Here is a 27,975-nt window from a genome sequence, read left to right as displayed (position 1 = left end):
TACCTTAACAGCGAAAAGACTTGGCTCAGCAGAGGAGTGATCTGATATGATCTGACCCCACGCTAGAACTGGTTGTGGGCCCTCACCTTAACCCACATGTATCACATTCTTTGCCCTCATCACCTCACAGCTGGACTATTGCAATAGCCTACTGGTGGGTCTGCCTGCCTCAAGTCTCTATCTCCCCACTCTAATCCATCTTGCAATCATCCACCAAAGTGATTTTCCTAACGGGCAGGTCTGACCATGTCACCACCTGCTACTCAATAAACTCCAATGGCTCCCTATTGCCTCTAAGATCAAATACCGAATGTGCTGTTAGTCATTCAAAGCCCTTCATAAGATAGCCTCCGCCAGACTTTCAGCCTTCTTGAACCCTACTCCCTGCCACGTACTCTTCAATTCAGTGACACTGGCCTCCTCGGTCCATGAACAAAACACTCCATCTCTTAGCTCTGGGCATTTGTCTTCCATGCCTGAAATGCTCTCCCTTCCCAACTCTGCCTATTCCATGGTATCCTTTAAGTCCCAACTCATATCTTTTACAGGAAGCCAACCCCTCTTAATTCTACTATCTTCCCCTTGTTAATTATTTCCTATGTATACTGAATATAGCTTGTTTGTATATAATTGTTTACACGTTATCTCTTCTGTTAGATTGTGAGCTCCTTGAGGGTAAGGATTGTCTTTTTCCTCTTTGAATCTCCAGAGCTTAGCACAGTGCTTGGTATACAGTAGATGCTTAATAAATGTTTATTGATTGATCTGTGCTTGAGCTTCTAGCTAAAGGAAATGCACGATCAGGGAATACTAATTTATCCTTTGGTCTCTATGACAGAAGCAGGAGATAGAACTGTGCCAGAGTTCTGGCCACTGGAAGAGCTGCTTATTCATTACATTTTAAAGAGTCTCTCCAGTTTGTCTGTCTGTCTGTCAGCTATCACACTCTAATAGCTTAACACTGAACTAAGCACATCATATCGTTACTCAGGCTCTTGATCCAAGTGGAATTTATTGTAGTAAATGAATTGAACTATGAGTCTAAAACTCTTCCCCCCCCCACAACTATCCAATTTCTTCAACTTTTTAATTGAATATTTCCTGTCTCCTAAAGTTGTGAAACCTCGAGTTTATTAAGCACTACTGCTTTATACATATTTGGTTTTTGTTATCCATTTTCTATTCTATTTGATTTTTTTTCTATTTTGTTACCTGGTACCAGACAGTTTTGGCAATTATAGTTTTACAGTATCTTTTGAAATGTGTGAAGGCAAAAATCCCTCTTTATCAATTATTTTGTTGGGTTCCCCTTTGATATTCTTGACTTTATTTTCCCATATACATTTTACCATTTTATAAAGTCTTAACTGGGTTTGGCCCAGGCACATTCGTGGTATATCTTTCCATTTGTTCAGTTCTTTATGTTTGTCAAAATAACTTAAAAGTTTTCTTTATATACTTGTATCTTAGGTTAATGCCCATATATTTGAAATTTTGTCATTATTGTAAATTTTTTATTGATTTTGTCTGATGCTCAAAATGGAAATATTTTACCTTTTACCTTGACCATGCTTATTCACAGAAAATCAAAACCTCAAAGGTCATCTTGTACAATCTTTTATGCATATAGGAATTAGCACTCTGGGAGTTCTACATCACTTTCTTTTTTGTCTTACTTTTATACCTAACATTTCATAAACCAAGTCAAGTAGAGGTTGACTTATTCTCTTTTATTTGCTCTGGTAACCCAAAAAAAATTCAATTTACTTTGATTTTCAAGCTCTTAAACTGAATAAGTTGTTTCCTTGAATCCAAAGAACCTTGAAGGGACTAGAGTAGCACAAGCGTATCACGGCTTTCTGGATGTGGCTCTGAGGGAGACAAGAACAGATATCTCTAGTGTCTCCCTTCCCCACTCTTCTCCAAGTATTTTTTCCATGTTTCAACATCACATCTCTTTACCAGATTCCTTCCATTTAAAATGCCAGCATAGTGGGATCATCTCTCTTTTGATGACATCTCCCCAAAGCAGCAACTATTATATCACTACATCTTGTAAAGAAGCTTCCTCAGGTAAGGCCACACTCTGAGCTGAACCCAAGTTAACCTAACTACCTCAATTTAAGTTTTGTTGGGGTTTTTTTGGGAGGAATTGGTCCCACAAAAATACAGCTTGAGGTGAAACAACATTGCCAGAAGCAGTTCATCCCATAGCAACATATTACACATTTTCCTCGATATCATGAATGGTAGATACATTTCTAAGTAGCCAAAATTAAAACCCTGAAATCTTGACAGAAACCAGAAACTATATTAGGCCTAGATTCAGTAAGACTGCTCATAAACCCTATCAGATATGGCACGTTGTCATCTGAGGGAAACTAGACGTGGGCAGCTAGTACAGAGAAGTCCCAGAATGTGAATTCAAATCCCAGTTCCACAACTTATTGCCTGTGTGACCTAGGGTAAGTCACTTTACTTCTCCAGATTCCTAATCTGTAAAATAAGGGGGCTGTACTAGATACTCTCTAAGAGCCCCCTCCAGCCCCAGACATGATCCTGTGGGAGAGAAGAGGGGCAGGGCAGCTAGCAGACACAAACCACTGACAGTAGAAAGGAGATAGGAGGAGCTTCTCCTTTCTCCCCAGAAAACCTCTGACTTCTAGTGTCAAATAACTCTCATATGAGTTTGGATATTATTTCTATAACAATAAAAATTATCCTCTAACACTGAGGTGGGTATAACATAAATCTCAAAAGTAACTAAGCAACGGACAAGTTGTGAGCCTAGGTGCAACGTCTAAAAGGATTAGATTGATTAGATCTCAAGCCTGAGCAGTCACATAACCTTAATCCACCTTTGAGGGCAATCAATGTGATAGTGACTGAGCCTGTACAAACTTGGCTTAAGGTTTATGTTTTTTAAAACCCTCAATTTTTTTTCTTGCTGTCTTGTCCAAAAGCAATTAAGTGAAATTAATTTAATGTCTTTGAATGGAACTGACGCTTCCCCCAAATACATATAAAGTGCTTAAAATATCCCTGTGATACTTAGCAATAGAAGTGAAGAATAAAGATTTAAACTGGGTAAGAAAGCTAAACTAGTTGCATATCCTAGGGTTGGCTGAAAGAAGGAACTCCAACTTTAGGGCGGGGCTTCTTGATAATCTAAAATGGTGTTGCTTTGGGCAACTTTCTGTAACAGGCTCTAACCCGGGTTGTAGAGAAGGGTACCTCCTGTCTTTACCACTGCCATCACATGTAAAGAAGCTATACTAGCCAGGGTCTTTTGATTTTAAAGCTCAGGGGTGTAGCCTACCAAAGTAAGGAAATTCTCATGGATAGTATTCTAGGGTATAGTTCTAAGTGATTTCCCAGCTTTTTTGCTGAGATAGTTTCTTTTTTGTTGCTAGGTCATCTTTCAGTTGTGTCTGACTCCATGGCCCCATTTGGGGTTTTCCTGACAGAGTGATTTGCCATTTTCTTCTCCAGCTCATTTTACAGATGAGGAATTGAGGTAGAGTTAGGGGACTTGCCCAGGGTCACACAGCTAGTAAGTATCTGAGTGTCTCCAGAAGATCAGTCTTTCTGGTTCCAACCCCAGTGCTTTCTCCACTGCATCACCTAGCTGCCCCGTTGTTTCTTTACAGGCTGGCTATTAAGAAGGTTGAGTAGTGATTAGCTTTATGTAATTTTAAACCGTGTCTTGACATTTCTGAATACAGCATAGCTTCTATATGTTCAATAGGCATTAGCATAAAACAAGAGAAATTCATCATTTAGCCTTTATCATTCCATTGGACACATCAAGAACAAAGAAATAGTGCCTCAGACTCATGTTATGCTTGACTGAATGCTCAGATATGATATTATGAACAGTTTGTGAGAGATTTTGACAATAGAGGTCTCCTTTTCATTTAAATGTTTCATAAGTCTTCTCTGAAGGTCAGATTCTGGGCACCCAACACATTTAATTAATAATGGCTAGGCAATATTACTGCCAAGTCCTATTTCTAAGAATATAGCATTTTTTTCACCAAAAGATCATTAAAGCAAATTACACAAATATAAACTTTCCTATAAACTAAATCTTGTGGTCAGTGAATAGGGAATGATAAGACTCCAATAGGAAGTTTTTCCAGAATGAGGACAAACTTTTCATTCTTAATAAGGAATGTTGAAAAAGAATTGGATATAAAGAATTTGTCAGTTCATATTTGGCATTGCTCAAGGGAAAGCAATACTCTATCTGATGGATGTAAGCATTCTAGTCATTTAAGAAACTATACTTTAGAGGAAAAATCGGAAAATTCTCATAGCCTGGATAGAAAAACCCGAAGTGGTATGGTGGAAGGAGGGTAAGACCTGGAAGAAGGCAAAAATTGGCTTTGACTCTCATTTACCACATCACATAATTCCTCTGAGTCTCAGGTTCCTCAACTGCAAAAGGGAGAATACTAATATAACATCTGCTTCATAGCAGAGCAAGAAACAAATGAGATAATACATATAAAATGCTTTGTAAAGCTTAATTTACTGTGCTAGTCAGCTATTACTATTAATAATAATTTAGTTTCCCAAATGCTATGAAAAGAAAAACCAGGAGCTCAGGATAGCAAATATGAGTATTCTGGTCACTGGAATGGTATATCCCAGCTGCAAAGTAATATACTGATATCCTACTTTATTAATGAGTCTCTTAAGAATCTTGTTAGTGTAACCCAGTCTCCTAGAGCCTGATCACCTACTGGATGAACTGATAAAATGGAGTTTCTGAAACTGAAAAGTTAAAGACTAGTCCCTGAATGTATGAGGCTCCATCTGAGCTACAAACTGGCTTGTTTCTTCAACATCATCTCTTAGATGCAACACAGATCATTAAGTATCACCTCACTTCCCTTAATACTTACAACCATCACCCACCCTTACTATAGACAAGCTATTTCATATTCAATTTAATATGATCAACAGCAGGTAGAAAGTTATTACACTGAGGGATGCTAAATGAAGACAAGATCTCTGAATGAAAGCAGTAGACTCCAGGCATAGATGTCCTTACAAAGCTGATTATTACCAAATGACTTGATACAGCTAACATTTTTTGGCTCTTCTTTTTAGACTCAACAGTTGTCAAATGAAAAATATAACACAATAACTTGAAAGCTGCAATGTATCAATTTCTTCAGCCTCACTCAAGAATCAATTAGAATAAATAACTGGGCTTTATTTTTGGTTATGACAAACTATATTGAGTAAGGCACATTCTTTATCATCCAAGAGAGACAAATGCAAAAGCAGCCACTCTAATGGTGAAACGATGAAAGGACTCAGGCGCTATTGGGAATTTTGATATTAACACGGACACCACTCTTTTAGTTTACATCATTGAATGTATTTGGTTTGAGGGTAAACATCCCGTCTTTTTTCAATGGCAGTGCTTCTTAACGTATTGCTTCAGAGCACTTAGGTGCTCTTTTTAATCAGAAAAATCATCTTTGGAGAGGACAAAATTGGCTCTTTCAATAAGAGAAAGAGTATAAGGATGTTTCTTGGGTTACAGTAACCAATCTATGGGTTTTTCCATAAAATAAATACAAGCTGAAAAACACACTAGAAATGATTTGGGAAGAAAGGGGTCAATTTGGGAAGGGAAGGGATAAATACATGTTATGAAGTTCTTTGTTAATTATCTGCAAATTATCCTTCGAATACAAAGGGATTTTAGAACATAATTGGTTTTGCTTTCATGTTCTCATATTGGCTTACTGACACTGTGTTCTTTATTTTGGAAAAAAAATAAAAAGGTTTGAGAAATGCCATTATACAGGGTCAGAGGTAAAGGTCAGTATAAGTGGAAATGAGTTTAATGAAGTGGTCTTCAAAAGGGCTTGGGGAATTTGAGTCCTCATCATCAAATATGTTACAACCTGAGATCTAGAACTTCGTATAAACCAGAGAAAAGGCACACTTGCAAAGTCATCCGAGTGATGCTAGCTCAAGGATATCAGGAACTTCTCCTAGATGAATCTGATAGCAGCAGCCTCTTTTTTTTTTTTTTGCAAGTTTACTAGCAAGTGTACTAATAGTCACTAGATGTACAATTGAAGTTCAGGATAAAGGAAGAGTCTTAATTGACAGACAAGATTTGTGAATCCTGGTTTCTCTTGCAACATTAATATAAAAGGCTTGATTTATGGGTATATGTTTGTTTTTTAAATTCACTGTTACCTGGAAATATTTCAGATGTATACATGAAAAAATTTAAAGCTGTAGGTCATATATTATGTACTATGTCATATGTCCAAGAAACAATGCTGTAAGTCAAGCAAGTAACATATTATAAGTATTTATGAAACAGGAAGTAGCATGAACAAGTCATTTAAAAATCTGAATAGCATTTAAAAGAATCTGTTGAGAATAATTTAAGAGATTATGATAGATTACAGGCTTTGGTCAGTTTTTGTTTTTAAAAAATGTGGTTTTGAGCTTTAAAAAATATATTACTCATATAAGAAGATACAAGGTCTCTTAATATAGTGCTATTATTAAAATGGTCTTTAAAACTGAATACTTAAACTTGACAAACATCTCGAGAGAATGAGAGGAAAAGCGTGTGTTTTAGCAAAAGCAATGAATAAATCCCCAAGAATTCTAGGTCACATCCTGAAGTGGACATGATGAAAAATAATGTTGAACTGAATAAAGTAAAAAAGAACTAATCCCAGCTTCAAATGCTGACCTAACAGAAATGTGTGCTCCAGCCTAGTTCTCCCCTTAGATAAGACCTGAGGTAGTTCATATCTGAGGACCAATGTAATAGTTCTTCAAGGCACCATTGGTTTAACTTATATTGAGGCCATCTATGATAGGTAAATACTGGGAGAACCAAAACATACCAGATCATGTTTTCTGCCTCTTTTTCTTTATGCTTTTATGTTACATCTACGAGGATATTAATTGCCACTAACGCTTTAAGCTTCTGTTCATACCTTCCCTCATTAGTATGAGATTCCACCGTGAAGTCAAAAAATTACAAACATAAACTACTCAAGCCTAGCTACCTCCTGCCAAAGTGAGCCTAACTGCAAAAAAGAGACTTGATTTAAAAGTGTATGTATTTTCCCATTATGCTTATTTCCAAAAACACTTCCTTAAATCCTTATGTTCTCTTTTTAAGTATCAACAATACATCTCAGTTTACTCCAGGATCTTCTTTTCTCAACAAACTCCAGATCTTCCCACCCCTTTGATCCATTTAACTACCATTCTCTATGCTGTCTTAGGTGCCTCTACGAACACACAGAAATGAGGTGGCCCCCCAAAAAAGAGAAACATTAGCCCCATCACGAGGTCACACACATCACAAACAGCTCCCCAGATAGTGCTAAGTCAGAGTTCTGGGCACAACAACTCAACTCTCTGGAAGCCTGGCCCTTGGTTTGTCAAGCTTAGCCACCCGGTGCTGTCTACTTCAACAAGACTTTGCAGTCTGTTTGGCTAGAGTCCTCTAAATGAGAACATCAACTCTGGTGAGAAGGTACCTTCTCATGCTCTCCCTTGGGACAGTAATGAAGACCCTGTAGTTAACACTTGGAAGTAAGAATATTCTCCCAATGCAGTGACCTGTGATGTTATCTTTTCATATTTAAAAAGCACTCTCAGTTGAAAAAACTATCGTGCTGCATTTCAGACCTGATTGGTTTCATCAGTTTTCATTTAGGAAGCTTTAACAAGAAGTAAACAGATTTTAAAAGAGCAAATTTGTCCTAAAATTAATATGCTGCTTTGCAGAGTGGTTCTCTCAAAAGTTTTCAAAGACCAATCATACCAATGTTGTCCTTAGTGTAGGCCTATACTTGATAGAATTCTGTGCTTAGCTTTATAGAAAACAACCCTTTTCTTCTATCTTCTTGACTGGTTGGACTGGCAGCACCAGGTGAGAGATGCGACTCCATAGGCCACTCAATTTGTCTGAATCCATATGATTGAAGGAGCTGGGGGTGTCCGAATTAGTGAATCTAGCCCAAAGCAAATCCCTCACTTTTTCTTCAGTTTCCCTTGGACCCACACTTGTATCTAGTGTCTCCTCTTCTAGTAGAACCGTCAGCACCAGGGCAACATCCTTGTAGGCTGCATTCTCATGGTCACAATACTTGTAGAAGATCAAAGTGGAGCCTGCAGGAAGGGACTCAAAGCGATGGACCACAGCTGCTTTTCGTCCAACCTCAAACCCAGTGGTCAGCTCAATATCTACCAACAGCTTGACAGTGTCACTGTCCTCGGAGGTCCGCTGAGCACCGTCGATCCTGATGGCTGTGACATTCTGGGAGGATGTGTAGGCATCAGCAATGTGGTGGCTCAGGCACTTCAAGGTCTCTTTCCCCTCCTGAGCAGCTGTAAAGATGACAGTGGCTGGCTCTGTAGGGCTAGAAGCATTCAGGTGCTTCTGGAGGAACTTGCGCCCCCGCTGCCAGAGGTAAGAGCTCTGGCCTGGAAATCTGTCCTTCAGTTGGCTGAACTGATCCAAAAAGGCTTCCAAAGCAGGGTTTTTGGGCACATGCTGGGCCTGGGATGAGAAGCCACCGCTCCAGGAAATGATGGCTACCACAGAAAGGAATATAGCCAAAAGAGCAAGTACAGGGCCTGCAAGAAGGTAAAGGAAAGAAAATTAGAGAAAGCATGAATCCTGCACAAATCTTGGGACAAAGTTAAAGAGGAACCAATGAAGACAGTACCACTACGCATCCATTTTTACTGGCACCAGTGGCTTTTTCCTAATTCCTCTGACCTTTTTTCTACCCAAAGTCACCCATTCTCTGCTCTGAGAAAATCTAATCACTACAAGGGCCAGGTGAGGAAAATGCCAGCACGCATTTAAAAACGACTAACAAAAGATTACTTTTCAGTTTATATCTTGTGACATTTCCTTCCTATTTTGGGAACTTCCGTATTGCTACACACAGCAAACTGCTCACCAGATCTCAATGTAACACCCATTCTCACAATTATCTAATGTGCCAATATTTTTTTTCTTTTACCTACAAATGTATATTTTGAGTTACTTTTTGTAATTTTGTAATAAACAGCTAATTTGCTCCACAGATCCTTTTCAAGGTTCTTTCCCACATCCTGGGTCCTCTCTTTGCTTTCTTCAGGTGTGTGTGTTTCCCCTGGTTCTTGCTGCTGACTTTTAACCTCTGGGAACAAAAGAAGAAAAATACAGCAAATCACTAAAAGGATTCTACTTAGTTACTAACCATCACTGACCTAAGGGATTAGATTCCTCAAGGGATTTCTATACTTTGTAACACTATAGATCTAAAATGAAAGGTTTTCAGGAGAACATTGTACACAGTAACAGCAACATTTTGAGACATCAACTATTGATAGACTTAGCTCTTCCTAGCAATACAATGATACAAGACAATTCCAAAAGACTCATGATGGAAAATGCTATCCACATCCAGATTTTGAATTTCTGTATTAGAGTTTTACATTATATTAATTCTATGGGGCATACATACAGTAGTCATGTGGCTCTTCTGCTTAATAAGAAACAGCAAAAGCATCTGCAAAGTCATGTAGCTATAAGACTCTATCTTTGAATCTCATGCTCAGCCTCACCATCCTTAAAAAAACTAGCCCTACCATCCCTTTAACTACTGCCTTCTTCTCCTCTATCTTTCTACTACCTTTCACAAACTCCCAGAAAAAACTGTCTTTGCTCGCTCCCTCCACTTTCTCTCTTCTTCTTTTTCAGCCCCTTGCTTCTGACTACCCTCTCCAAAGTTATCAGTGCTTCCTGAACCACAAATCCTACAGCTTTTTCTCAGTCTCCATTTACTCCCCACTGGGTTTTCATGACACTGATTCTCTTCCTACCTCTCCAATTGCTATTTTTAAGTCTCCTTTGCTGGATTCATAACCTACTCCCTACCACTGAGCATATCCCAAGGCTCTGTACTGAGCTCTCTTCTCTCTACATAACCTTTCTTAACAACTTCATCAGCTCTATGTAGATTATTCCCAGATCTATATATCCAGTCCTCTCTCTCTCCTGAGCGCCAGTCTCATATCACCAACTATCTATTGGAAATTTTGAGTTGAATGTTACATAGAGAGATCTCCTTTCCCTCCAAGTTCACCTCCCTTCCAAACTTCTTTTCTTTCCGTGGAGATCACCATCATTCTTCTAGTTACACCAGTTCACAGCCTTGGAGTCATTCTTGACTCCTCCCTCTCCCTCACACCACATACATGACGATTCGTCAAGCTTCATAGATGTTATCTCCATAACATCTCTTGCATCTGTTCCCTTTTCTCCACTTACACAGCCACCCACCCTAGTTCGGGTCCTCATGCCCTCTGGCCCAGACTATGGCAAGAGTCTCCTAATTGGCTTCCCTGAGTCAAGCCTCTCCCTTCTCAAATCCACTCCCCACACAGTTGCCAATGTGATTTTCCTAAAGTGCCTGACTTAATAGACCATCAAAGTGCCTTATTAGCTCTAGGATGAAATAACAACCTTCTCTGTTTGGCATTAAAGCCTTCCCCTTCTGGCTCTGGCCTACCTTTCCAAGCTTATTATATTCACACACTCTCTAGCCTACTCAAACTGTCCTTCTTAATATGTCCTTCATATGTGACATTCTATCTCTCCATGCCTGGAATGCATTCCTCCTCCTTAAGTTTCCCTCTCAGAATATCTGGTTTAGTTTCATTGGAAGCTCCGCTCAAATGCCACTTCCTGGTCCCCCCACCCCCAGCCTCTTCCTCAAATAACTCTGTATCATTTTGTATACACTTAGGTGTGTGGGTAGATGGACAGTCTCTCCTTACAGTAAAGAATCCATCTGAGGGCACCAACTATTTCCTTTCTGTCTTTGTCTCCCCAACATCTAGCACAGTACCTGATATACAGTAGACCTTAATAAATGTTTATTGATTGATTGAATTAATCTTGAATTCGAATTGACTTTACAATGTGACAGTTCAATCTCCTTATCTTGTAGATCAGGTAACTCAGGTCCAGAGAGGGTGAAAAAAATTATATACTCAAGCTGCTGCACAGCCAGGCCTAGGATCCAGGTGTCCTGACACCTTCCTTCTCCAGCGCTTTTTCTACCATATGATGTAAACAAAATTTAGTTTCCGGCTTATAGATAATTTGTGCACCCAATAACTCACACTAATGAATAGCTTCCAAAGTAAATGATAAAGTAACAATCAGTTTTTATCCGTGAGGGGAAAGGTTCTATGTCAGTTCTTTCTGCTTACCAGGAGATGTGGATGTAGTCTTACCACCAGGCTATTGATCTTCTAGAAAGAAAAGTGCAGATACACCTAAATGATTTAATTTGAGAGACATTTAGGAGGCAAAATTGACAGGCAGGCCTCCCTTTGATGAGACAAGTATCAAGCGAAAAATCCACTAAACACTCAGGGATAAACCAAATATTGTATTGAATTATTCTTTTTTTTCTGGGTGATTTGTATAAATGGGATTGTTATAATATATGGGTTTTCCCCCATATACAATACAAAATAAACATAAAATCAATTGTTTGGGTGGGAGGATATAGCAGTAAGAAGGACTAGGAAAGACCTCATATAAGTGACCCTATTTGAACTGAGCTTTGAATAAAACTAAATTGGGGGACTCTAACAAGCTAAGGTGAAAATGGAATGCATTCCAGGCACGAGGGCCAGCCTATCCAAACGCAGAGGAAATGGAATGTCACATGTGAGAGTTAACTAGTCAGTAATTGAGAAGAAATGTAGGTATAGGTACAACACCAACAACTAGGGTTTTGAGACAGCTTGAGAACTGATTCATATTATGTTAACAGTAATGTTTAAAAAAATGTAGATTAGCTACTTCATTTGATGTAATTATTTTTTCTTACCTTTTACTCCAATTCGTTTCCTCACCATAACATCATTCTCTGGTACTTCTTTAGCAGGAACTGAGCTCTGGGTTTCCACAGTGTCCTGTGGAGTACTGGATTCTTCATTATCTTCTCTGAGAACTACAGAGCTGTTCTCCTGGGGAAGGGCTGGACTTTCCTTTTCATTTAAAGAACCGTTAGTGTTTTGATCCAAGGGCCTTTCACATGAGCCTTCTGAATTGTGAGGATACTCTTGTTTACCACTGAGATCATCCTGTCTTTCCCCCTGCTCTGGTTCCATCTCTGGAGAGTTCCCTTCATCTGTTTCACCAGCACTTGCAGATTTATTTTCTGTATCCAGGCTTTGCGACCCTATTGTTTCTACATCCATAAGGGCATCCTTAAGTCCAGAAACAGGATATCCAGCAGGGGTTTCTTCAATGGCACTTGATACTGTGATGGCCTCCTGAGCCTGAGGAGTTACTGTTGGGTCTTTTTCCAGATTCTCTTTCATTTGACATTCTGTTTAGAAAAAAAATCACAATTTAGTGTACTTTCTTCAGAATGACTGAAAATGTCCCTCTGCCTTTTAAAAAACTGGTTTCTAGTATAAATTCTCCACTTCCCCTCCCACTAAATGTTTTCTTTTACCTAAATATCATATTTACATTATTGTCATTCCACTTTTGCTTGGCAGAGCCATGTTTTCTTTACTTGACCAGTAACCTGGATTCTACTCCTGATTTTCTTGGCTAGATGAGCTTTCACCTTATCTTGCCAGGGCCCAGTATCCACAGCCCTTCCTGGCCCACTCCATATCATACCTCCTCCTCTATTTGGACCTTTTATCTCTACCTCCTCCCCATTAGTAACCTGGATTCTACCCCTAGGTACCCCCTGCCCAGTTCTTGCTCCCTTTCACGTATTATCTTCTCCCATAAGAATGTAAGCTCCTCAAGGGTAAAGACTATGTTGCTTGCTCATATTTTTATCCCCCAGATTTAGCACTTAGTAAGCACTTAATAAGTGACCTATCAAATATATTGTTTTTATCCTGGAAAGACTCTTCACCTATTTATTATATATCTATTGACAGTCTGTAACATTTGAACTGAATTCTTCTGCTGTTAAAATGATCAGAGCCCACCAAATACACAAAATTCCAATGCCCTTTCGACTTTACAAACTTTGTCCTATTGGCCTCTCCACCATTCCTTTTAATGTACCAATCATTTCTGACTTTCATCATCATTATCCAAAATTACAGATAACCAATTTGGCCAAGTCTTCTTAGAGTCTTTGGAAACAAAAGCAGAGAGAGAGAGAGAGACAGAGAGAGACAGAGAGAGACAGAGAGAGACAGAGAGAGAGAGAGATAGTATATGTATCTCTATCTTATATTCTGATAAAATGCTTAGTTTTCTTTTTGTTTTCCTTAAACCTGTGATTTATCAGTATAGGGAATTCCTGGTATAAATGTTCCCTCCACTAATGAAGATGCACATTTTCTGTAATGTATAATATCAGAGAGTTGCCCAAGGCACCGAGAGTGACTAGCTACATGGTCACACAACTAACGTGTCAGAGGCAGGACTTAACCCTAAGTGTTCGTGACTCCAAGGTTGGCCTTCTATCTGCTACACCACACATTATCTATCATGTACTTACTTTCATTCTAATGTTTGACAAAACTTAAATAATAGTAGACATAGCCAATTAGCCTGTACCAAACTGTAAATACTAACCCAATTATTTTTGTTTAAAAAGGTGCTTAATGGACAGTGATTTTCTGGCTTAATGCATCCTGTTTCCTAGAATACAGACCATGAGCCTCAGATTTCAGTACTGCAAAGACTAGACATACCTTCTTGAGGATTTCCATATCCATTGTCAGTCATTTTTGTGCCCTCTCTTTTCTGGATGTGATGTAGTCAGTTTTACCCTCTAGTTTTTCTTATGATGATATCTTGCTTTCTTCTATTTGGTTCAGAAACAGCTCTCTCAATCTCAATAAGTTCATACCTTGTGATGGGGAGAAAATTTGGAACTCAAAATCTTGTGGAAGTGAATGTTGAAAACTAAAAATTAATTAATTTTAAAAATTTTTAAAAAATAAGTTAATGCCTCTCTGGAGCCAGAGACCATGACTCAAAGTCACTTAAGGCAAACACAGAAATATAATTGATTAATGCAAACACCAAAATAATTTAATGAGTTTCGATCCACATGATGATATAAAAACAATCAGTTGTAGTGAAATATTTACATTCCTTATGCCTAGAATACCCTTGCTCCTCATCTGCTTTACTTCCTTTTGAAACAATATCTATCCTTTAAAGCCCTACTTAAAGGCCATCCCCTCCATGAAACCTTCACTGATCCCTCCTACTCTCCTAGGTGAAAGTAATTTCCCCTTACTGCTGAAGTCTCTTAGCACTCTGAATTTTTCATATTCATTCTGTTTTATAGCTATTTGCAAATATATTTTCTCTTTTCTACTGGGGACAGAGGCAGTAGTGTATTATTTATCTCTGTACTTTCTTCTGTATATTGCATGATGCCTAGTAAATAGGCATAATGTGAAAATAATTAATTATTAAGTTTTTAGTCCTTTAAAAGATTTCTTTCCACTATGAAACATTTTGAGGAAAACAAAAACCATCCAATTATTGTGAAGATGAAACTCACAGTCCTGAGATCATAAACACAATTGAAAATAACCACATCAATACCAACCATTCCACGTATCAGAATCTATTACCTTACCTTTCTTTGTCAGAGATGATGGAATGTGTTGTAAGCCTCTCTTTCAGAGGAGTCATCCACTCGTGATGGAAAACACTGTCCCCCTCCAAGGAGGGCACTAATGACCTCTGACTACACACTTAAGCACATTTTCCCCCGCTTTACTTTCCATGACTTTTTTGATTGTTGTTGCAACATGGCTAACATGGAAATGTTTTGCATGACTTTACCTGTATAATGGGGATCATACTGCTTGCCTTCTCAATGGACAGGAGAGGAATGTGAGAGAAGAGAGAATCTGGAACTCACATTTTTTAAATTGATATATATAAAATATAGGTACACATATACATATATAAGTGTATACGTATGTGTGTACTTATTTCCTCTACGGTATATTTAATTTTCAAGGCTTTCCTAGTCCACATTTTGACAACTGCTCCAAGGCAGTACGATGTAACAGAACACTCCATGTGGAATCGGAAACTTAGGTTCAGATCCTGACTGCCACTTTATTATCCACGTGGCAACTTGTACCATAGGTTCTTACTCCAAGGCCAATGCTCTTTCTACCCTACTGCCAATTACAGAGCAAAGCTCTTCAGGCCATTGCTGTTATCTCTACATTACAAAGTCAAATAAATAAGCAATCTGTGACTCACATAACCAAAGGTTACATGACAAATGCACAGCATAACTGGTCATCCGATTCAGATCTACCTGCTACCATACCAGAAGGTGTGCTTCACTGTAAACGTTTTTATACCATGTCTGGTAACTCTGTTTCCTCAAAGTGTTAATAACACATCAGAAAGCCCCAAAGAACTGGGTTAGTGAGGTTTAAAAAAATTTTTTTCATCTCCCACTGTTAGGTAACTTAATTTTTATTACCCCAATATTTACTTATAAAATTATCCAATGGGCAATATTTACCAATAAGGTACATAAAAAAGGGTTAGGTTAGAGGCTTCAAACTTAATTTTAAGAGAATAGGGAAAATAAGTTAATATTATTATTGTTATTGATATTATGATTATTATTTTGTTAACATAAGAACTGAAACAACATATAAAATGTCTGGCCAGATGCGAGGATCCGTTTTAGTTAACAAATAACAAATTAACAAATAACAATTAATAAATAAATTAAAAATATAAAGTTTTGAGAGAGTGCTGGCCTCTAAGACTTGGGTTCAAGTCCTGCCTCTTACACATATAGGCTGTATGACTTTGGGCAAGTCACTTAACCAAGCCAATAAGCTACCAATAAGATATACTGCAGGTCCGATCTGCTTTGATAGGAAGAGTTCCTCATTGAGAACTGATATAGATGACAAATTAGGTCTGGTCAAAAAAATATATTTTCACAATTTAGTATTTCTAATAACAGAAAGAGTTATAATAGGTTTGGGGGGTCCAACTGAGTTTTAAATAATTAAAATCAATTCAGTTCAACAAACATACTATACTAGTAGGAGGGCAGGATTGTTTCATTTTCAGCTATCTCCACCACTTTGCACAGTGCTTGTCACATAGTAGGTAATTAATAAATTCTTATTAATTGACTGATACAACGCAAAGTCATTCTAAATATCACGTGTAAGGAAGGAGGACAAAGTAACTTTCTGTGATTTGGAGACAAAACAGGGTATCGCACATTAATATTACATAATCAAAATGTTAGATGCTTTGGAGAACCTGTGTGTCCAGAATTCTTCAAACTTTGCTCTTTCTCAACTCTTAAGCTTTAGAGAAGTTCATCAAAAGGTCCTGTCTTCAACTCTGCACTATTCTTAATTTTACTACATAGCTAAACTAAGTATCGATTTCAACCAGACCCAGGAACTAGGTTTCCAGTTCATTCTCTAAAATCTATAAAAATTCCCCTTTTTCCACCTTTCCACCAAAATACAAAATAACACATTCTTCCTTATTTGGTAACTTTTTTTGAAGGGGGAGGGGAGCTGGGGTTGGTAAAAGGGCAACAGTGAAAAGCAAGCATTCTAGAAACTGAAACAATGTAGAGTTGAATGTTAATTTTAATCACATAATTGTTAGAGCTGGGACTTTAAAGCTCAATTAATCTAACCCCTTTATGTTTCAGATGAAGAAATTGAGTTTACTTACTCACAGATTCTTGATGACAGGAAAAGCGTTCTTAATAGTGGATTCTGAATCAAAGACCACTTCAATAATCAAATTCCAAAGGCATGAAACTTTTTGGTTTTCAATCCGGACTAGAAAAACAGGTAGCTACACACACCCAGGGCCTCAAATCCTTCCCTGGTCAATGTGACAGTGAACTCTGCCCCAAGGAAAAGGCCTCCAGTGGCATGCTGGGAGTAGTAGTTTTTCCACCCTTCCTATAAGGAAGATTATGTAACTACAGGTTACGACTATCAACAACACATACTTGCCTCATTTTGCTTATTAAGCAGCACTTTCAAAATTCTTATTTTCAGAAAATTGTGAATATTCTAAAGATATGCTCCCATCTTCTGTGGGCATTCGATAGTTGTCATTAGTCCGTTTATTAACTAGGCAATCTTCAGACAAGTCCCATCGCTTCTCTCAGCCTGAGCTTCCTCAGTTCTAGAATAATAATAGCACTTACCTCACAAGGATGCTGTGAGAATCAAGAGAGTTTACATGTATATTGTATCTAAAGTTCTTTGCAAATCTGAAAGCATTACATAAATGATAGCTATTATTAATTCTTTAACTACCTTCCAACCTAGAAAGTATGTACTCTAAATTTTTCTGGTCACTTTAAATGTATAGAATCACAGAATTTCAGAGGTGGAAGATCCCAATCCAAACACGAAAAAGGACCCCTTGAAACCTCCAATGAAGGTAGTACCCATTACATTCTGAAAAAGCCCATACCACTTTTGGATACTTGAATTATGAGGAAAATTTTCCTTATGTAAAGACCCAGTTTTCCCTTTTACATCTTTTTTTTTTTTACCTAGTAATCCCAGTTCTTCCCCTGGAGCCAAGCAAAAAAGGAATATAACACTCTTCCAGGTGACAAGCCTTTAAATACTTGAACACAGCTGTAACATTCCTCTCCCTGCTTACCTTCAAATCTTCTCTCTTCTTCAGGATAAACAATCCCATTTCCTTCGACTGCTTATCAGACTTACTAGTTGGAGGACCACAAACAAGTCACTTGCCCTTGAGAGCCTTCACCTCTATATCCACAAAGTGGGGATAACAACTGAACTACTGAACTACTCGTGACAGTACTGTTGTGAAGAAAGCTCTTTATGAACCTCAAAGCAGTATATACACATTATGACAGTAACAACAAGCAAGAACATAACATCCATAAGGACAGGGAGAGTATCTAGAAGGAAAAGGTGGTCAAGAGTGTCTAGATCCTTCATAGAGGTATAGGTAATTAGGTAAGGCAAGTAATTACCACTGGAGTAAAAGGTTATATTAGGCACTTTGGTAGTCACTAGCATTTTTTTGAGACAGCAATTCCAGTCAGACTGATTGGGTCAAAAATTCAAATAACAAAAGTACAGGTAATCAAGGAACTTAGGGCATTGGGAATAAAGAGCTTTTTTGAGAAATATGTTAGTAAATCAGCAAGACAGAAAACTAAGTTCCTTTTTGACAGGGTTAATAATCTGATATGGAGGATGCTATCAGTATAGTTCACTTAATTGTAGCAAAGTATTCAATAAAGCATATAATGTTATTCATGTAAAATAAATAAAGGATCAACCACCCTGAAATGAAAAAGAAAGAAGGGCAGAAGGCTAAGACTAACAGCTCAGTTCATCTTTCACTTAAAAGTTTGGAGTTACTATATCACCAACAAAACCCTGAAAGAAAAAATGTAAGAGATAAAATAACCAGACTGCATAAATACCTGAAGAACTATATAAACATAATTATAAAACATTTTATACAAATAAAGTCAGATTTAAATAATTGGAGGAATATTAATTATTCATTTGTGGTCAGAGACAACATAAAAAAATGACAATTTTACCTAATCTATTTATTCAATGCCATCCCAATTAAATTACCAAAAAAGTATTTTATTGAGGTAGAAAAAAATAATAAAATTCATTTGGAAGAACAAAAGGTCAAGAATATCTAAAGAATTAATGGGAAAAAAATTGCAAAGGAAAGAGGTTTAACCAGATCTTAAACTGTATTATAAGGCAGTAATTATCAAAACTGTCTGGTACTAGCTAAGAAATAGAAAAGTGAGGGGCAGCTAGATGGTGTGGTGGATAGAGCACCGGCCCTAGAGTCAGGAAGACCTGACTTCAAATTTGCCCTCAGACACATAACACTCACTAGCTGTGTGACCCTGGGCAAGTCACTTAACCCCAATTGCCCTCACCAAAAAAAAAAAAACAAAAAATAAAAATTAAAAAAAAAAGAAATAGAAAAGTGGTCAGTAGAACAGAGTAGACATAAAATACAGGGTAGTAAATGATTATAGTAACCTTAGGTTTGACAAATGTAAAGATTTAAACTTATGGGATAAGGATTGACTATTTGGTAAAAAAAAAAAAGTTGGGAAAACTGGAAAGCAGTCTGGCAGAAATTGGGTAGAGACCAATATCTTATGCCATTTACCAAGATAAAGTCAAAATGGATACATGACCTAAATATAAAGGGAGATATAAGTAAATTAGAAGTACATGGAACATATTACCTATCAGACTTATGAAAAGAAGAATTTACGAATAAACAAGAGATAGAGAGCATTGGGAAATGTAAAATGGATAATTTTATTACATTAAATTAAAAAGGGTTTGTACAAATAAAACCGATGTAGCCAAGATTAGGAGGAAAGCAGAAAATTGTGCAAAAAAATTTACAGACAGCTTCTCAGACATAGGTCTCATATCTAAAATAGAGAATTTTGTCAAATTTATAAGAGTCATTCCTCAACTGATAAATGATCAAAGGATATAAATAGACAGTTTTTCAATGAAGAAATAAAAGCTATATATAGTCATATAAAAAATGCTCTAAATCATTATTGATCAGAGAAATACAAGTTAAAACAACTTTGAGATATCATCTTACATGTATCAGATTGGCTTAAATGATAGATGGGGAAAATTACAAATGTTGGAGTGGATATGGAAAAATTGGGACACACACTGTTGGTGGAACTGTGACCTGATCCAATCATTTTGGAGAGCAACTGAAATTATGTCGAAAGAGTTATAAAACTGTGTATGCCCTTTGACCTAGCAATATCACTATTAGGTCTGTTTCATAGGTGATCAGGGAAAAAGAAAAACAACCCATATGTTCTAAAATATTTACAGCAGCTCCCTTTCTGGTGGCAAAGAACTGGAAATTGAGGGAATGCCCGTCAACTGGGGAATGGCTAAACAAATTGTAATATATGATTATATTGGGAAACTGCTGTGCTGTAAGAAATGATGAGCAGGTTGATTTTGGAAAAATACAGAAAGACTTGCATGAAATAATGAGGGGTAAAATGAGCAGAACCAAGTGGAAGTTGTATATGGCAACAGCAATGTCGCAAATAGCTAGGAACAACTAAGTTACATACACACTTAGTCGTTCCTAGTTATTCCGAGTATTATAAACACTCAAATCAACTACAAGGGACCTATGAAGGAAGACTCTATTTACCTCCAGAGAAAGAACTGGTAACTAGAAGTATGCATAATATAGTTTTACATATATGTGTATATATACAGATATACAGATATATGTATATATCTGTGTCAAATAGTGGCCTTCTCTACTGCAAGGTGGGGAAAGAGGGAGGAACTCAAAATCTAACAAAAAATAATTTTTTTAAAAAAATGCTGAGTTACTAAACTTGCTCTTTATACAATTTCATATCATATTTACAACTGAAACCAATTATTTCATTACATAGTGGTAAATTATGTCTACTACACAGACATGGGATAGTAGTTAGTAGATGGAGAGAGCAGAGGAATCAACGGTCATTTGCTGCTGTTGCTAGACAGTACAATAATAGAACATTAGACTACAAGTCAGGTACATCTGGGTCAAATCTAGCCTTAAGATATTTACTAGCTGCGCCTGTGACCCTGGACAAGCCACTTGACACCTGTCTGCCTCAGCTTCCTTCATCTGTAAAATGGGGATAATAATAGCACCTATCTCCCAAGGTTGTTGTGAGGATAAAATTAGAAAACATTTTGTGAAGTGCTTTGCAAATTTTAAAGACCTATATAAATGCTATTGCAACAGTTTTACTGTTACTGTTTTAATTATTGGCCAGACCTAAGCATGTTTGTGATTGTCACCATCTGCCAAGTTGAAAATCTTCATACACCTCTGCACCTATTGCAGATTAACTTCACTTCCTCTTAAATGGCTTCCTCTTAGTCTTTCCAACTTCTTGGACTCAGAAACCTGGCTTCCCATTTCTTCAGAAGATACTGCCTCACTAGTTACATTCTCCAGTGTTAAATGTACTCTTAGTATCAAACAACTAGCATTTAAGTGTTTACTGTGTGCTTCCCACTGTGCTATCCACTGGGTATACAAAGAATGGGGGGGGAGGGGAATCCTTTGCCTTCAAGGAACTTACAGTCTAATGGGTAGATAATAACAAATAACTAGGTGCATACACAATCTATACGGAGTAGATGGGAGGTAATATCAAAGGCAGAAGCCATTCACATTTGGGGGTAGGTGCAGAGGTGAGGCAGGGGAAAGACTTCCCATGGGTTTTGAACTCAGTCTTGAAGGAAGCCAGAAAGACTAAGAGGCAGAGATGACAGGAAAAAACATTCCAGAAGAGTGTAGAGTCTTCTGAACATGTAAAAGTGAGAAAATTAGGGACAGGATCAGGGAAAGACTTTTAGAGGGACATACATTGGAGGGATGGGGGGGATACAGAGGGGTGGGTGAAGTAAAGGGTGAGAAGGTGGGGAAGAGAAGATAAGGTAACACAGATTTGGTAAAAAGAGAGGCCGAGAAATAAAATAGTGAGTAAAAATAAGATGGCTAGAAATTCACAAATAGTAATTAGAACTTTGAATGTGAGTGAAATGTTTATTGCAGCTCTCTTTGTGGTGGCAAGAACTGCAAATTGAAGGGGGACGTCCATCAGTTAGGGAATGGCTGAACAAAGTGTGGTGTATGGTTGTGATGGAACACTATTGTGCTATATAAGAAATGATGAGCTCAATGATCTTAGAAAGCATGGAAAGATTTGTATGAAATGAAGAGTGAAGTGAGCAGAACCAAGAAAATGTTGCATGCAATAACAGCAATATTGTTTTAAGAAAGACTTTGAGCGACTAAGTCATTTTCATTGTTATACACAAATAAAAAAATAAAGGACATACAAAAAAGATGTTCTCTGCATCCAGAGAAAGAACTGATAGTGTGCATAAAATAATTTTACATCTATAAACCTCTTTGTGTCTAATGGCAGCCATCTCTAAGGTCCGAGAGAATGAGAGACTGACCGCCAGGCATGGTAATGAGACAGAGTGTCATGACCAAAGAATTTTGAGGTCAGTGTAGTTAGATCACATTGTGTGTAGAATCGAGTAAAGTGTAAGATTTTAAAGAGGAAGGGGACAGATTATGAAGAGCTTTAAAAGCCAGACTGAAATCTTTAATTTGATCTTGCAAGGAGCCACAGAACCCAATGTTGTGTCAGAGTTAGGTCCATACTTTAGAAAAAAAACTACTCCAGCAGTTGAGTAGAGATAGATTGCATTGAGAAGAGACTTGAACTGGAGTTCTGGCTGCATGAGTAGAGAAAATGGGATGTATAAGAGATGTCATGAAGGTAGAAATGACAAAATTTGACAACAGACTGAGCATGAAGGACGAGTGAGGAGTAACAAATGGCCAAGCCAACAATGTTTTGAACCTGAATGACTGGGGAGAGGGCATTGTCCCTCTACAGTAAGAGTGAAATTCAGAACGGAATTTAATTCAGTGCTTTGAAAGCTGAAATTTTTCTCCATGACATTCTAGGCGCTTAACTAAGAAATATTTCAAAATTGTAATCAAACAACCCCTAGCAAGAGATCGGCTGGCCACAAAATCCACTGAGATCTTTAGTTCTTCGCAATTTAAGAAGAAACAGGGATTGCAGCCTTTCCCAATGGAGAACTACAGATCCTAGCCAATCCCTTGTTAGGGGGTGTTATAGTAATTTTCAGCGATTGGTAACTAAAATGACAAGTTTATTCTGGTCATAAGCTAATATGAAATGAAGAAATCTCTTCCCCAAACCTAAGAGAGAAAGTCTCCGGTAGGGTACACAAATTACACTGGCTTTGGAATCAGAGGCTGTGGCTCAAATCTCATCTCTGATTACCTGTAAACCTTCAAGTCACTTGATCTCTCTGGGCCTGTTTCCTTATCTGTAAAATAAGGGGTTGGACTGCATGGCTTCTGTAGTCCTTTCCATCTCTAAATCTATCATCTCAATAGGAATTTCACTGCTGAAGTCAGCCAATTCCACTGCTGGACAGCTCTGTCACTAAAACTTTTCTCTAGGTTGAGCTTTAAGGGGTTGCTGGGTGAAACACATATATTGTTAGGCATCTGCAGCTTCTGTTGCCACCTCACAAAGAGAGGGGCCAGGATATAAGCGGTCCTCCCAGGTAGACCAAGGCCACAAACAAGCAAACTTCTGTCCAAAATTATTTGTGCCATTTTTTTTTAAGTTTCATTTCTTTGAGGAAGCCATTCTTGAGTTCTTTTTGGCAGTGCACCAGTAAGCAGAATAGTAGATGAACCCCTTCCTTTCTAGACCACACATAAAAGAAATTAAGGAAATACCCTCCACAACAAAAAGGGCCCAAAGGTAAGTTTTTCATACCTCTATTATTTTTGCTTATATTAACCTACTGTTAAAAAAAAAAAGAGGCCCTTGAGGGCTCTTTTGACAATGTCTATTCAGTAGATCATTTGATTTATGATACACAGTGTAATTTAATAATATTTAATAGTCAACTAATAACAGTGGGTTTTTAATGTTAATAACATACTCTTTTTAGAAGAGATTTCTAAAATACCAAATCCTAGTTAACTACTTATTTTATACTTTTGAATAATTTTAAAAGCAGCAAAAAAAACTTGTGGTCTCATGTTATCTATCCCTTAGGCTAACATAGACCACTTTCATTTTCCCTTTCTGAAGGCAATAAAAAGCAAAAAGCAACAAAGAGCTATTTCTTTCTTAGTGCTCTCTCTTTTTCTGTCTTTTGTTCTATTATTTTACTGCAGACTAGTGTTCATACCAAATATGTAAAAAAATGAGTCACAGATTTTTAAAAGCACTATCATGGACACTATTATGTTCCTGTATTATGTTACCTAACACAAAGAATATTCTTTGCCAATGCTATTTACAGTCTATATTTTGTTTATGATAAAAATCATAGAACATCAAGGTTTGTATGCACTAATTCTGAATTTATGATTATCTGAACAAAAGTTGAGATATGGAGGTTTATATTTACCAACAGAGCAGTTTAAACAAGATTGCAATAACTTTAAATTCCTTAAACTAATTTCAAAGCATACTCAAGGATTTGTCACATACATAAAAATGATTGGTTTTGTTTAATATGAGTATGGTGTTATGTGGATTATTTACTATTTTGGTTCTACCTAGTTTTTAACATTTTGTATTCTAGTCTCTGGCACAGATTCGGTACTTAATAAATGCAGATTTAAAAAAGGAAAAAAAATTAGCATACAGGTGAATTTACTAAGTCGTTAATGAAGCAGAAAGCTCTCCTTAATTTCACATTAGAGGAATGTCAGTTTCCAAAAAGACCACAGAGTTAGAGCTCGAAGGAACGTAAACAACTTCTTAATTTTAAAGATGAGGAAGTGAGGCGCCCAGCAGGACTAAGTGAAAGTAGTCAAGCTGCAGAACTTAAGTCAGCTTCTCCGACTCCTTCCACGGTACCAAGCACCTAGTTTTACAAATGTTTTCTGTCTGTAATCCGCTGGCACATTTGTAAGCAAGACTCTTCTGAATCATTTTAGTATCACGATATGGTTGTCGGATAAACTTTTTTTTCATTTCTTATAATACTCATATATTGCTTTCGTTCTTCGGGTAGAAAGAGATTTCCCATATTCTTAACAGTCGACTTCAAAGTCAAAAACCGAGTAGCTTTTGCCTTCACTGAGTGTATGAAAATACAAACATTTCACCATGATGGGGCATACACAGCTCCACTTTACAAGTTTATTTTATTTTTTCAATTAACAATAATTTTTTCCCTCTCCCACCCCTAATTTACCCGAGGCGGGGGATGGGGAGGGAGGGGAGGGGGGAAATCCCTTCAATAGGCAGTCAAAGCAAAAGATGAATCCCCGAATTATTCAAGTCCAAAAATGTCAACGTCTCCGCCGGAACCTCGAACCATTCACCAGAGTCGGGAGGTGGGTAAGAGAGATTCGGGGGTGACGGAGCCGGCTCCAGCTGATGGTGGGACTGTCAGCGCGGGCACTTAACGCTACGAACCCGGAGTTCTTGCCGACTGTTCAGGTTTAATAAAATGAGGGAGGGACAGTAATAAAGCAGATCGGACTTTAAAGGCGCGGCTGCGCTCTCCCGGGCTCCCTCTGAGCACGGCCGCCCGTCGGGGAGTCTCGGGAAGGCCTCGGACAAGGCGGCCGGGCTCAGGAATGCGGCGCCACAGCCGGTCTACGGCCTCGAGAGCCACCGCTGACTCTCGCTTCAGGACGAGGTTCCGGCCGGGCCCCTCCCCGCCCCCCGAGCAGGAGGGCCAGGCTCTCCCTTCTCCTCCTCTTTCGGGCCTCCAGCCAGGAGGGCGGGGGGTGACACCCAGCCAGCAGCAGCTGACCGAGCCCGGGCACTGCTGCCTCATAACCCTCGGGAGCTACCATGGGCCCGGAGGAGGCCGGACGCTGCGGCGGCTACAGTGACGAGAGCGGCGGCGGCGGCAGTCCCGGCGACTCCCAGCTGCCTCCCTGACGGGCGCGGAGCCCCCGCCGCCGTTCCAGCGAGGGGCCCGGCCAGCCAGCCCGGGCCCGCCGACCATGGCAGGCGAGGGCTGGGCAGAGCACGTCACGCCCAGGGCCCCTCTACGACAAGGGAGACGCTCGCTCGCCCCTCAAGATGGCGGCGGAAGGGAAGTGCTTGCGTACGGAAGCCCCTCGACTCGGCACAGTCGCCGGCGGGAAGTGAGGTTCTCTGAGCTCCCGCCCCAAGTGTACGGCGACTTCGAGCCGCTTGCGTCCAGCGGAAGTGCCCGGGTGGAAAAGGGGACCCAGACACAAGAGTTCCGCCCTGTATCCGACAAAGAGGAAGTGGAGGACAGAGCCTATTATTACCTTAGGTCTCGGCAACACGCTCATCTCTCGCGCCCGCGACTTGGAGAGATGAATACGAGGAGAACGACCCGGCTCCAGCAGCAGCAGGAGGCTCAGCCGCCGCCGCAGCCCTCGCCGGCCACTACCAGGAGAGGGCTGCGGGATCTGCAGTCCTCGGAAGGTGAGGGCGGCGGAGGCGGTCGCCGCCGCCGAGGTAACGGGCTGGAGAGGCGCGCGCGCCCAGCGTGGGAGGGAGGTTTCCCGCCTCGAGCGGGCACCGCTCCGCGCCCTGCGGGGGGGGGGTCCTCTTCTCGCGCCGCTCTCGGCCTCTCGCGAGGAATGGGCTCCCGGCTGGGAGACCCAAGGTGGAGGAGGGCATTACTCGGAAGTTGGTGGGGCGGGATGGGCACCTGGGTCCCGAGGAGGATGCGGGCCGTCCCGGTAGGGAGAGAAAAGAGGGACGGGGATGGCGTAGACGGAACAAACCGTTTCAGCAGCCCCCCACCTCGCCGGGGCTCCCGGGGCGCGTTTCCTCGCGAAGGGGGTCCCCTGCATGCTCAGGCTAGTGACCCCACCCCCACTTGTCATCCTTCCCCACCCTCCATAGAGGAAGAAAGAAAAGAGAGGAGGGGGCAGGGGGCAGTAGCCCCCCGAGAGTGGGAGAGCAAGGGCACTTGTGTTCTGCTTGGCAGGGGGGCACTGGCCCCACCCCAGGCTCAGTGAGAATTTTGACATTTGTCTTGATTCTTGAGAGACCTCTTGGACTCAATCAATAAGTATTTCCTAAGCGCCTGCTATGTGCCGGCCCCGTGCTAAGCGCTGGGGAATCAAAGAAAAGCAAAAGACATCCCAGCTGTCAAGGAGCTCACAGTCTGACGGGAGAGAGCAGGAAAACGAGTAGGTACAGACGAGAGCAGGATAAACTGAAGATAATCATCAGAGGGAAGGTGCTAGCGTTAAGGGGGACCAGGAACGCCTTCTGGTAGAAGGTGGGGTCTTAGCTGGGACTTGGAGTAAACCAGGAGGCTGAGATGAGGAGGGAAGAGTGAACCGGGCGTGGGGATCAGCCAATGAAAATGCCCGAGGATGGAGATGGAGATGGAGTGGCCAGTTTCACTAAACCCGGTAAACTTGAGTTAATTACCCTTTTCCTCTTTATGAGATCTCCTTCCTAAAGTAATATGGCCTTGCCCTGAAAGATTTGGGGGGCGGCAGAGGAGGGGTCCCTATGGTTGTGAAGGAAGAGAAGGAGAAATGAGAACCCACTCTAGTTATGAAGAAACCTGACCCAAGGTGAAGTCAAGTCAGGAAGCATGTGCCTGTTATGTCAGCCACTGTGCTAAATGTCCATGTATAGAGGAGAGGGGGATACACCTGGGTTTGTAATTCCAGGTACATTTGAGGTAGGGAATTACCCCAAGGTGTGTATTGGGGAATGGGAGGTGGGTTTGACACTGACTCATAGGCAAAATGTCATGCAAAGGATATGAGTCACCATTGAGGTTTGACAGACACAGGGGGTTGAATTACAAGGTGATGTGGTAAGTTGCATTGATTGGTGTGTTTATTAAGCACTTATTATATGCCAGCCACAGTGCAAAGTGCTAGAGATACAAAGAAAGATTAAAAACAGCCCCTGCCATCAAGTATCTCACATTTTAATTGGTGAAACAACATGTAAACCACTATCAAAGTGCAAGATAAAAATATATATTAACACAAAAATATATTTGCAGGGTAAATTGGAAGTAATCTCAGAGAGGAGTCACTGTACATTGAGGGGAGGGGGCAGCAAAGGCAACTTGCCCGAGATAGGATTTGGACCTTGAGTCTTGAAGGGAGCCAAGAGGCAGAAAGGAGAAAAAAAATTCCAGGAATATGGAACAGGTGATGAAAAGGCACAGAGAAGAGAAATTGTGCCCAAGGAATAGCAGCAAGGCTGGTGTTGCCTGATCTTGTGGAGACTAGTAAAGTGCAAGACTTGAAAAGTGGGGAGGGGCCAGGTTATAAAGGGCTTTAAAAACCAAAAG

The 27,975-nt window shown here is 39.6% G+C and overlaps 2 protein-coding genes across 9 annotated transcripts in view; one reads left to right on the top strand and one right to left on the bottom strand.

Moving 5' to 3' along the window:
- Positions 1-1,715: 1,715 nt before the first annotated feature.
- Positions 1,716-26,053, bottom strand: TOR1AIP2 (torsin 1A interacting protein 2). 4 transcript variants are annotated; one of them, XM_078156466.1, is made up of 6 exons: positions 25,967-26,045; positions 16,760-17,224; positions 13,753-13,910; positions 11,907-12,410; positions 9,039-9,197; positions 1,716-8,643 (listed from the first exon to the last, which is right to left on the bottom strand). In XM_078156466.1, the coding sequence occupies exons 3-6, from the start codon at positions 13,784-13,786 to the stop codon at positions 7,880-7,882; spliced, it is 1,461 nt and encodes a 486-aa protein (XP_078012592.1). In that variant the 5' UTR covers positions 13,787-13,910; positions 16,760-17,224; positions 25,967-26,045; the 3' UTR covers positions 1,716-7,879. The 4 variants fall into 4 exon arrangements, with proteins under 4 accessions (XP_078012592.1, XP_020840006.1, XP_078012593.1 ...); XM_020984347.2 differs by having other exon boundaries at positions 9,063-9,197; XM_078156467.1 differs by having other exon boundaries at positions 16,764-17,224.
- TOR1AIP1 (torsin 1A interacting protein 1) overlaps positions 25,673-27,975 on the top strand; it is a 39,084-nt gene continuing 36,781 nt past the window's right edge. For 4 of the 5 annotated variants that reach the window (XM_020984343.2, XM_020984342.2, XM_020984340.2 and 1 more), the window contains exon 1: positions 25,673-26,159. In XM_020984343.2, the coding sequence (XP_020840002.1) occupies positions 25,673-26,159 (487 nt within the window). The remainder of the gene's footprint in view (positions 26,160-27,975) is intronic. The other variant, XM_020984341.2, reaches the window with a different exon arrangement.

Source organism: Phascolarctos cinereus, unplaced genomic scaffold (genome assembly GCF_003287225.1).
Source record: "Phascolarctos cinereus isolate Bilbo 61053 unplaced genomic scaffold, phaCin_HiC Scaffold_5;HRSCAF=322, whole genome shotgun sequence".
NCBI classification, from domain to species: domain Eukaryota; kingdom Metazoa; phylum Chordata; class Mammalia; order Diprotodontia; family Phascolarctidae; genus Phascolarctos; species Phascolarctos cinereus.
The sequence above is the reverse complement of the archived record's forward strand: the minus strand, read 5'-3'. Positions and strand labels throughout refer to the sequence as shown.

Bases quoted from the DNA above. Each gene is read 5' to 3' on its own strand.
- TOR1AIP2 (XM_020984346.2), bottom strand. From the start codon at position 13,786: ATGACTGACAATGGATATGGAAATCCTCAAGAAG. The intron at 12,411-13,752 runs GTATGTCTAGTC...TTTTCTAAACAG, and splicing joins ATATGGAAATCCTCAAGAAG to AATGTCAAATGAAAGAGAAT. The intron at 9,198-11,906 runs GTAAGAAAAAAT...TTTTGTTCCCAG, and splicing joins GAAACGAATTGGAGTAAAAG to AGGTTAAAAGTCAGCAGCAA.